The sequence below is a fragment of the Amblyomma americanum genome, chromosome 4 (assembly GCF_052857255.1).
Source record: "Amblyomma americanum isolate KBUSLIRL-KWMA chromosome 4, ASM5285725v1, whole genome shotgun sequence".
Taxonomy (NCBI): domain Eukaryota; kingdom Metazoa; phylum Arthropoda; class Arachnida; order Ixodida; family Ixodidae; genus Amblyomma; species Amblyomma americanum.
In genome coordinates this window covers 143,910,866-143,922,830 of record NC_135500.1, presented here as the reverse complement: position 1 = coordinate 143,922,830, position 11,965 = coordinate 143,910,866, and the positions used below count along the sequence as shown (strand labels likewise).

The window sequence follows — 11,965 nt, the reverse complement described above, 5'->3', positions numbered from 1 at the left end:
TCAATTCTAATTATCCAGCTTTATAGTTAGTGCATGTTAGCTGTGTTGTGATGTACTACACCGCTGACAATATTATGCAAAAAAATAAGCGCACTTCTAACTCAAAAAGCCTATTTTTGAAAATTGTGGAAAATCACAGGTGAAACACCCTGTATACGATAAATGTCGCGTGATCACAAAGCGAACTCAAAGCTCGTCAGGTGAGAATACTTGCATGGCTTCGACAGGCTGCTGCCATTTGAAGCCCAAGCATGTCCGCACATTATTCATTCACATCGCATTGCACTGTAAAGTGCAAGGCTGAAACTATTGGCCCATGGAAGCTCGGTATGTACTAGTAGCTCATGGCTTGAGCTGAGTGTGCCAGGACGCGTATGCGTCAAGGACAAATATACACAGCAGCAAGTGGCAGACATAACATAAGATATACAAGTGTCAGTTTCTATGAACCACCTATTGTGCTCTTGCTGTGAAATGAAATGCTGGGGAGGTTCAATAAAGCTGGACCGTCGTAGTTGTGGCGGCTCACCGAGCGCAGCCAGCATTGCGGCCGTCCAGAGTATCTCGCCGCACACGGCCGGCAGGCACAGCAGCAGGCCCATCCAGCGGCCGTAGTGCTCCTGGAACGGGTCCAGCATGGTGAGTGCGTTGGTTTCCCGCATCTTCTGGGCGAAGAAGGAGCCACCTGGAGCGGTCGGCGACAAGGCCACGTAAGCCACTTAGTGGGCTGAAAGGTTGCCGAGCTGAAAGGCGCTCGATTTAGTGGGGTTAAAATAGACACGCACGCAAGTCAACAATCGGCTATGCATCCTGCGTGATGAGATGCGAAGAATTTGTCGCCGACATTTCTGATAAAAATCAAGCTTAGCGTGTGTAGCGGCGTGTTCTTTGGCAAGAAAACATTCTTATAGAGAACACTGCGAATTATTCAGTGATTCTGAGTGACTTCTGTGCATTTATGAGGAGCTTTTTACGGAATGCAGTATCCTACCAATTGCTGCAAAAAGTGTCAGTCGCGATTCTGTTAGCAAATCCTTACTGAAAACAACGGCTGTTTTTCATAAATTACAGGCTCTGGTAACCATTGGATTGTACAATGCTCGTGACATCTCTGTAGGGCACTCGAACAGTGCGCTGCTGATCTAAGTATAAAATTGAGGTTGAACATTGACTTTTGGGCGAGAGGTAAGGCACTCGCTGTTTTTTTTGTTTTGTTTTCACTTTCTATTGGCATTTTATTACCTGCCTTTTCTGCAGGTACAGTTTCAGAAAATTGTAACGGCTCCTCTCCACAACGCCTGAGTGGTAGAGGACTTTTAAAATGAATAAGAAATTAAATGCCATATGCTAATAAATGAGATAGCATAATCTAGGGAACACTTTCTGTACAACACTTATGTGGCCGAGGTAGATTCATCTGCTTTGCAGCACGCCAATGAAGCCCTCTATGCAGGGCTGACGCGCACTACACAGCCGCTCGAACGGTGGCGGACTTGAAGTTTGAGACCATATGTAGACAGTGTGCCACCCACCGAGGATGAGGCTGATGGCGTAGCTGATCGGAGCGTGGCTGTACAGGGCGCCGTGCGTGTAGACCGCTTCGGCAGTTCCGCTTAGGTAGCCACCGCCGACCCATGTTGCTGCAGGTGTAACGTAGTCACAATATGAGAAGCTCATTCAGTTGTGCAAATTTCGCGTCCAGTGTTCTAACAACTGAGCTATGACGACGACTTTCCAGTCTGCTGCTTTCGGAGGTATTTATATATGGGTATAACCGAACTTTGAGAGTGTTCACCAGCGGCACCCTCGTTCATAGCTGCGGACGTAGTATGTCAATGTATTACCGCAAGAGTGACGTGGAACGTCATCGAACGGTGAGGGTAGGAGCTGTGCGAGAACCCTATATATATACATATATATATATATATATATATATATATATATATATATATATATATATATATATATATATATATATATATATATATATATATATATATATATATATATATATATATATATATATATATATGATTGACAACTTTTTGCTTCACAATACGGGGCAATAAAGTGGTGTTGCTTTACATCTTTGACCTGGCCTACTTTAAATTTGCAGAAAACAGTGTAACTCTAATATCATATGCAACGAAGAGGCTGTCTGACAATAGTTTATTTTCCCGGGTTTTTTTTTCTATATTCAAGAAGTGTCCTCTACCTTCCCGTGGATAAACGAACGCACATTCAGCCACCGAATTCCCAACTGCGTTGTATGCCCACACGAGAAGTATAGGGCCGGTCAAAAGTTTCCATGGCACACGGTCTGCTTTTGAGCAGTATATTAGGACAGTTACGACACGCTGAAGCTCAAAACATCTGTAGATAATAGAAATATCTTTCTAACCTATAAAAACTTTGATAGCTTAATCGGCATCATAAGTGCCGGGATATACATATGAAAACGGCAGACCATGTGGCCAGGGAACCTTTCACCAACCCTGTACATCTTAACCCGTCTACCACCACGCAAATCCTAAAACGGTGTACAAACCTCAGCCAATCTTCAGTCATGTAACAAGAAGAGTGACCAGATTAGAGTGGTATGATAGTTACAGTGCGGTGCAGAGCCTTAACTAAAGTTTAGTTTAGTTTATATGTTTTTATCGTGCCAAATCGACTCAGGCTATAAGGGAAGCTTTAGTGAAGGGCTGCAGAAAATTTAGACCACCTGGGTTCTTGAACGTGCACTGACATCGCATAGTACACGGGCCTCGAGCACTTCGCCTGCATCGAAATGTGGCCGCCGTGACCGGGATCAAACCCGCGTCTTTCGGATGAGCAGCCGAGCGCCATAACCACTAAGTCACTGTGGCAGCTTCCTTAAGTAAAGGTATAGCTTTGCATTACGATGAAATTCTTGCTGAGGGTACGAATAACGCGTCTTGGACAATGGGCACAGGGGGCCCTTCTGAGGGTACCTTCTTGTTCAGCCTCAGTTTGAGGTACTTCTGGTTTGCCCATCGACAATTTCTCCGTGGCGAGAGGGATGATGATGAATTTTTTATTGCACAAGGGCATCTGTGGCCAAAGAACGCCTGACGCAAGGTATTTTTCTTCTACTCAAGGCGGGGTAAAAGACCCATTTCCCAAGCATTTCACCCTAAATAAGCCGAGCACCAGACCAGGGGAAAACAGGTACCCATTGTATCACCGGTGGGTACTCGGCGGCAGTGGGGATCGAACCGCGCAACTCCCACATGCGAGTGGCGGAAGGGAAGGTGGTCGCTCTCCTCGTACCTTACTAAAGCTCACCCATGCATTGCTCTCACCTGTCATGGAGCAGACTCCGACGGCGAGCGACAGACTGCGGTTGGCCCCGAAGACCCTCTGGAGGAAACGGGTCTGCGGTGCTCCCCTGCGCTTGGAATCTTCGACTGCCGCTGGCCGCCGGAAAGGGTTTGCACCGATGTGGAACTTGCGGCCGTACCATACGCCCACGCACACGACTAAGGAGATGTATAGGGACACGGCGGCCACAGCTGGAAGATAGACTGCCATGGCACGCAGATCTCGTTCTTCTTCCCCACTCGCGCTCTGCCTCGAGCCATGGCCGGATAGGGCGGCATGGATTGGCTTGGATTAGAATCGACCTTCTTCCTTTTCTTTTGCAGCAGGGTCGCGTCGATGGCCGGATTTAGATGGAGAGTTTCGCCTCATGGGGTGGAAGTTGGGGACGTGGAACTGCGCTGCTCTAGCTGCGTAGGAAACTTCTTCTGGCTTAAACGGTATAGTATGCTATAATCGGAAACGATCGCATTCACTTTATCTCCTGATGTATAGACGCTTTACAGCGTCGTATCATGAGAGCTGCCATATTTGATCACGTGATCACGCCGCCATTACACGCCTCCTGACTGCTCGGCGCGCACCTCGCCGCGACGGCTGCTGCCTCTGATGGTTCGGTTCCGACAGGCAATTTTTTTGGCTGATATGGTTGTAAAAAAGTGGGAAGACGACACTATGGTTTGGCCAAAGCTTTGAAGGATATGTGAGAACCATAATTTGATCATTTGAGGCGTGAAAACGTGACCGGGCTTCATGTCGCGAAGAGCCGCTTTCCGCCTCTTTGCGCCAATGGATGGGTCGTCTGAATGTCGTCTTTGCATCCGCTGAAGGCTTTGCTGAATGTTTGTTATTGTTATCTAAAACGACAAGGTTTAATGCTCCTGCTACAGCGCAGGTTGTTGTCTTATCGTGTATATTCATGCTTGCAGACAGCGCTCTGAAACGCTCACATGCACATCGTACTCTTTTGTTTACAACCTGTTAACGGTGCTTAGGAAACCTGAAATATTTGTTACTGTTTTTTAAATGCAGAAAGGCGACAAATATAAATAGACAAACAAATGTTAACTATTATGGTGGCAGTACAATGCATCAAGCAGCCTTCACGAGCTGGCGTGCAATCGTTTCGAAGGATTCCACGATATAATTGTTATAACGCGCACATGGCAATGCTTTCATACTACACGAAGTTCACAACTGTGTCAGCCCCACACATAAAATTGTAGTACGCTCCACGCTAGTTATGCGCACATGAAAATGCTCGAGGTTGTGTTGGTAGTAAGTAATCAACTTCACTCTGAGCACTGGCCTGCTTAGTCACTTTTAGTGACTGTCTCGCATGGACCGCGAGGAAGTGAGAACCACCCAGCACAGCAGCCGTAACGCAAATGATTTATTCCGAATACAGTCCACGAAAACAGCGCTACTTGGAGCGAAGTTTAACTGTGGCACCAAGACGTCATTTAATACACGGACTGACGGTAAGCGGTGTCCGCTCGCACGGCTGTGCACTCCACAGTCTACAGTAGCGGTAGCGCAACTCGTCCTTCTTTTCCGTTCTAATTCGGCCTCGGGCGAGCAATGGGGTCTCAGGACATACGCAGCTTGTTCATGTGGCGATATTGTGCACTTACCCTCGCAGATTTTCTAAGATCGAAACATTTTTTTATACATTAGCTATATAGTCCTTGTGAACGTTTTTATGGCGTTCGCCGGTTCGGAAAAGGCGCATGGCGCACGGGCGCGAACAGGGGCAGTACGTCATCATGCGGTTCGGTTCCGTGAAGCTCGCAAACGATTGCATCCCGCACCTTTAACTCTCTGTCGCAATTCTTGCAATCCGCGGTACAGCACGTGTTTACTCCACCTTTCCACATCTTCGTAGAACTGCTGATTGGAAAGACGCGGCTTCGATCCCGGCCGTGGCGGTCGAATTTCGATGGAGGCGAAATTATAGAGGCCTGTGTACTAAGCGAAGCCAGTGCACACGTTAAAGAACCCCAGGTGGTCGAAATTTCCGGAGCCCTTCACTACGGCGTCCCTCATAGCCTGAGTCGCTTTGGGACGTTAAACCCCCATAAATCAAACCAAAATCTTCGTAGACAGACCATTCGGCAGCCACTCGCGAAATTTCCACTGCTGCGCCGAGGCGTACATGCCGGCGACTTACGAGACCCGTAATGGCGCCGTATTGCGAGCGCGCCTGTGGCGCCATCTTGTCTCAAACGGAAGCACTACGGGCTGTAAACGGTCTATAAACGTCATGCTGCTGCCCGTCTCAACTTCGTTGCCCGTTGGAGCCCGTTTCGGTCTCAGTATGTATTTATGAAGGAAATGTGCGAAAATTGCATTCTATTTTGCTCATTGTTCACTGGCGCCTATGCGGCGTAAATGATTCCCCGGTGTTTCAAAAACCTCTGAAATCTCGGTGTCAGTGAATAAAAACAGATGAGCCTTAACCACACATACTCCAACAATTTGGTGCTGCTCTTCTGATGGCTGCAGTGACATGAATATTTAGGTTTTGGTGTGGTATAAGGGGCCCGACTGAATAATCACCGGAGTTTCCTCATACTTGCCAGTCCACAATGAAATGCTTTGGGTGCACTCAAAGAACAGTCTATGCTTGAATCAAAAACATTTTTGAGCGAGAAACCGTGTATGAATGCAATTTTTTCATATATTTTCATATAATGTAAGATTTCACTATAACAATCAATGCGTCCGCAGATAACCCGACGGCAGTCCTGTATTTTTTTCTATTTACGTTGTTGCTATGGTGAAAAGCGTTCCCCATTCGTTTTCTGTGGCAGTCTTAACCGTTCGATGCGATCGCTGAAAGCTCTTTAAAAGAAAGATTTTTCTACATATCAGAATAATGCACCATTACCTTCAATATTACCATAAGAGTGTCTTAAAAGTTTCAAATTTTCAAAATTTTTTCCCGAGAAAGTTGGACTTGGGCGTGCAGGGATTCATACGCCTATAACCGAACAGTGTTTTCTCAGGCAGAGGCTTACTTTCATTCAGAGTCCTCCCATTAACAGGAATTAAGTGGTGCGCAGTTTGAAGAAACGAAATGAACGTGGTTGAGGCTGATCCTCATATTTTCGAACTGCGACCGATATAAGAGACATTGCCACGTCTCAAACCCCATTTACACTCCAATCAGGAAATCTGATGACCTTCTGATTGTATTAAGGTGTAAACGGCCACTTCCTGAGCGACACCTTCAACGAAAATTGTCGCATTCGGCATCGTCATGTTGGGGTGTAAATTCTGCTCACTACGGATGGAGGCGGCTGCTTACCGGTATAAGTTCTGTGCCAAAACAGATGTATTCCCTCTGCTGCCGACATAAATGCTCCGAATACTACACGGAAACAAATGTGCCGTCGCAATTCTTTCGCGATGAGGGCGAAACACGACAAGAGGCCTTCATCTACGTGAACTTTCCCGCGTAAGAGCCAAAAAATATCTCCCCTTCTAGACGGAGCACTACGAACAGTCCACTTTGCATGCCTACGCGTGCGAGACGCAACTGGCCCTGGTGGAACAATCTCGTTCCATCCGCAGCGATTAAAACGAAGTGGACAAATAAAGTGCTCTCTCTCTCTCTGTGTGTGTCTTCAAGGGACACTCAAAGATAGGGCTTGTTGTTTCGGCTGTTCAAAGTGTTCTTTTAAAAAACTATCGTATGCAGACATTATGATGACCTTAGAAATGTGACATTAGGTTACAGTGGTAAGTATCACTCGTAAAGACTAAGGCTTTGATTATCGAGAAACGGTGGCGTTTCAGCACCCTTCTCAGGTATAGTAAGCAAATCATGGAGCACAGTGGTGCCGTCAGTCTTGGGCAACGGACAGAATAGATAAAAGTAGTTCAGCGATAAATAGAAAATTTGTTTTTGGGGAAAGGAAATGGCACAGTATCTGTTTCACATATCAGCGGACACCTGAACCGCGCCATAAGGGAAGGGATAAAGGAGGGAGTGAAAGAAGAAAGGAAGAAAGAGGTGCCGTTGTGGAGGGCTCTGAAATAATTTCGACCACCTGGGCTGGGGATCTTTAACGTGCACTGACATCGCACAGCACACGGGCGCCTTTGCGTTTCGACTCCATCGAAGCGCGGCTCCGCGTTTAGAAATCTTGTGAATCTGATTGTCGGCGGTAAACAGGCGCATTCTAACTTCCCATATGGTCAGTCTATAAAAGAATGGTGTCTAGTTTAATCTGAATGGTGCTAAGCAGGGTCATAATGTAAAAAAAATAATTTAAATTCTTCATAAAAATGAATTGGCCATAAAAGACTGAAAACAGCATTCTGCGCGAGAAACAGAAAACGGCATCAGAAAGAAGGAAAAAAAGAAAGGTAGAAAGAAAGAAAAAAGGAAAAGAAGGAAGATAGGAAGCAAGAGTACGGGGGACTTGAGCCTAATGAACACGCTTTTTTTTAGCGTATTTAGGTCTATCGGTAATGTATGTACTACGCAGCTGATCTATTGCACTCTCCCAGTTATAGCATGCTGTATATCACAGTTTTCCTTCCCAGCGCAAAGTCCGCGAGTTCTCCCCATTTACAAGCCAGGCAAGGCAGGTGCCGTGTCTGGAGCATAATCTTTATACTTCGGGAGTGGGCACAAAAGCGGCCCTCTAAGAACTCAAAGGCGGGCGATTTCGATTACTGACTTAAAAACCGGTGCACCACTGCTGTTTTATGATCTCAGGACCTGTGGTTCTAGAAAACGTTTCAGTGAGGCCTTAGGAGAGAGCGCTATGAAAGAACAGCATTCGTGAAAATAGGACATAAAGAACGGCACATTGACCAAAGAGCACAGGAAAATACAGCATGGTGAAAAAACAGCGCAAAGCAAAAACTGCACGCCGAAAAAAAAAACATCACACAAAAATTGGCTGTGGTTTAGCTCTGGTTAAACCTGGAGTGACGCGAGAGCTACATTTGGCCGAGTGGAACTCGCTCAGTCGAATTGCAAAGTAAATCTTTCGCCGCTCCTTCCTGGACGTTCCTTCTTAATCTTCGTCCCTGGACGTGCATTCATTCTCTTCCCTCTACTCCTCCTTCCCCCCCCCCCTTACTTGACACGGCGCATGCGCACAGCTGTTGCAGCTCGGTTCCGCCGGCGCGCCGCGCCGCCGGCAGCAGCTTCTGCTTCGCACCACGTGACCAACCACGTGACCAAGGCCCCGGCGCCGCCACGGAGCTCAAGGGGCGTCATGCTGAAGGCTTGAAAAGCTGGTGTAGTGTAGCTCTCGCTACAAAACTGCACGACAGAAGAGCACAGGGAAAAATAGCATGGCGACAAAACAGCTTTGCGTGGTACGGTGCAACGTTGCTTGGAGGGTGCGTATGGAAGGATTTGTGGTTATGCAGTTCTCATTTGCTTCGCGTTAATGACACTGTTTTTCTGTATTAAGCAAGCAAAATCTGGGCAACTGAAAAATGATATTGGGCCAGACATCCGCGTGCTTTTATTTTTTTTTTCGCTTTTGCTTTATCTCTGTAACCCGCCTTGCTGGGTACATTCTGGTGAACTGATTTTATTTGAGACTGCAGTGCGATTGTTCGTTTAATTGTCGTAGAGTGCTTGGAATGTTTAGTGAAGTCTGATGCTGACACATTAACCACACGACTGAATCCACTAAACGATACATAAATGTGAGGCTGCCCTTACAACGGCGCTGCCATATGGATTGCTCTTTACTCCTTGCGGTTATGACTGTGATAGTTCGAGCCTCCCGCAGCACTGCACCGCACTTAGTTGTGCTGTTTTCTCGTAGAGCTGCTTTTCTTTCTGCTCTTCTGTTGTGCTGCTTTTCCGTGTGCTGTTCTGTCTGCGAGCTGTTTTTTCTGGCGTGCTGCTTTGACGCGTGCTGATTTTTTCCTGCGCTGTTTTGTGCCCGTTTTTTCTCTGGGCTATTTTGCGGCTGTGCTGATTTTTGTGTGCCGTTCTGACTCATACTGTTTTGTCCTGTGCTGTTTTTTTTCGCGTCCCCTAAGAAGAGCTACAGTAAAACCTACTGGACCCATAGTATAAGCTTTTTACGTCAACGCATTAAAATTTTGGTTCTATTTTTTTGATATCAGGGTGCTAAAGCAGCAGTAGTTCACAAAAAATTGTCTTCTGTCAGTTTTTAATTACCACCATTTTGGAGTTTCATGTCGAGAGAAATCACTTCCCTTGGTTGTATATTTTCTCTTGCGCATACTCTTTGCAGAAAACTGCTTTTTTTCGCCGACGTTGAAGCAACATTCTCTTCTTATTAAAGTTGTTTGAGCAGAGACACCAGCATCTCTAGATGTTTTCTAGAAAATGAGAAAGCTTGCAGTGCAGTATTGGCCTTCAAGCGCTCCTGTTCACGCGTAGACCGGTCAAAAACAGAATGCTCTGATAGATGTTCTACAATCCTGGCTCTTATGTCTGCCTATATCCTTAGAAAGACCAGACCGCGGTCTCCACTCCTCTTTTCCTACGAAAGATGATGGCAGTGCCAGGTAAAAGCGATTATTGCGCTAGTTTGTGCACTCAGCGAAGTTCATTACAACAGGAAGTGTGTGAAATGCCGGAGGCACTTACTGTGGATTTTAAAACCAGCTGAATGTATTAATGAAAACAGTAATATAATTCAATGAATTAAAAAATATATATTCTTCCGCTATCCATATCTTATATTACCGCCAGGTTTGGTGTGCAATAATTCCGGATCCAAAGCCGGCTTTCTAAAGCAATGTTAATAGCAGGGATACTTTAGTTTCTTTTAAGAACGAAGACTGCTTGCATACGCTTACAGTATTCTGTATCATGCTTATTAACGCGATAGCGTTAAAGGCCTAGTTGCCCAGGGAATCTGATGTCGGCGTCGGCATTGTGAGCTAACAATCACGAGCATTACTCTGGCAGGTGGGGCCCAGAGAGAAGCCTAGGATATAGGTGGGCCACCTAGGTCACGTGACCTTGCGGCACCAACACAACCTGCCCACTGGACAGCGAGCAAGTTGCCCACCATGGCAGGTGGCAGTTAAAATTAATGATTGGTGGCTCGGGAAGATCAACCTGGGTCGCACAAGGCCCACCGCTGGGAGCACCTGCTATCGCAGCGCAGTGGTGCATCGCTTAACCGCTGCACTACTGCGCCAGGAAGGGTATGAGGACTCCCGGGGATCTAAGAATATTAAGTAGATAATGACCTTCGGCATATATGGGAATTAATTACGCTATGGCGTCATACCGTTAAGGCGGAGCTTAAGTGTCTCGTCAAATTTTTTATATGTGTTTGGTGTTATTTGTATGCATGAATACGCATATTTCGTGCAAATGTCTAGTATTCAGTGTTCACTGAAAAGATAATTTTTTTATGAAGGTACAGGTGCGCTTAGGCCCTTACGCATTAAGGTCACTGCATAGCGTTCTTCGGATCATGCATCGTTAAGATAAATACGCGTATTTTCGCGTGTCAGACAACAGCAGTGCTTGAAGCCTGTTGGGCCTTCAATTGGGCCTCTTCACTTGTATAAATATTTTAGGTTCAGATACGTCACTTGTGAAAGAAGTTCCTGTGGCATGTAAAATTCAAATTTATTAAAACATGAGCATCCATTGAACATTGCCAGAAAGGAAATATGAAACATCTGAAAAATCTTAGCATCAGGGTAAGAAAACTAGAGAACTATGATATCAGTATTCTAATTTAACGTTTAGTTATTTAAGCAATTACGTAACGGTAACCTAATCCCTGTAATCCAACCATAACAGGACGCTACTGCACTTCAGTTTGCTGCCAGAACAAAGAGCCCATTCGAGCATTTATGTACTGCAGCAGGGCGCAGCCTTGGGGCGTGTTTCCCGCAGTTTATATGAATGTGCGAAAATGCTTTTAGCAAAACGAGTCTTCTTATTTAATAACCAAACGAAAGTTTGTTTAGTTGTAAAACTCTCAGTATATAAACGACCACCTTTTTTAAGGAGTATACGATATTCCAACTTCTATATATTATTGCGTAGTTTTACTGACGTCTACGAGCTCCAAAATGATGAAAAACTGCAGTAGCGAGCACTTGGTGGTTAAACGAGCAAGTTTTCGCACTTGAAATACGTAACAGACCTCAGCTACTTTTCAGCCAGGATAATTTGGTTCCTCTTCAAATTTCGGAATTTTTGTTTCAGCAGGGTATTCCTTGATTCCCTTGACCCAGCTTTTCCGACCCACATCTTCAACTCGCACGTTCGCGGGCTGTTTTCTTTCTTCCTTTCTCGATAACGTCGTTCAACACTGCTGGCTGGGTTCTTGCAACCGCTTTACATTTCTAGCCCGCACACCTTTTCCACTTTTCTTGCACCAGCCACATTTCTCGACGGGACGCGGTTTTTCCCAGGACGAACATCACTCAGGTCCCGGATGAGGTGAAGGCTGCCAAGCGGCGCCCGAGTCACGCTCTGGCGCCGGCGATGGCGGACGAGCCTACGCTTCCCAGAACAAACGCGCCCACGCTTCTGCCACTCTAAACTACTCTCCCGAAGGGGGCGCTGACTTCTGTTGCAAATTGATAACGCGGACAGCAATTTCGCACATCCACTGTTCCGCTTCCTGTGCCATTTTTCCTC

At 46.1% G+C, this 11,965-nt stretch overlaps 1 protein-coding gene across 1 annotated transcript; it reads right to left on the bottom strand.

Annotated features, from left to right (window-relative positions):
- Nucleotides 1–334: 334 nt before the first annotated feature.
- Nucleotides 335–3,555, bottom strand: LOC144129864 (high-affinity choline transporter 1-like). Its single transcript, XM_077663926.1, has 4 exons — nucleotides 3,327–3,555; nucleotides 1,533–1,640; nucleotides 530–685; nucleotides 335–354 (listed from the first exon to the last, which is right to left on the bottom strand). Exons 1-4 carry the CDS (start codon nucleotides 3,553–3,555, stop codon nucleotides 335–337), a joined length of 513 nt encoding a protein of 170 aa, XP_077520052.1.
- Nucleotides 3,556–11,965: the final 8,410 nt, after the last annotated feature.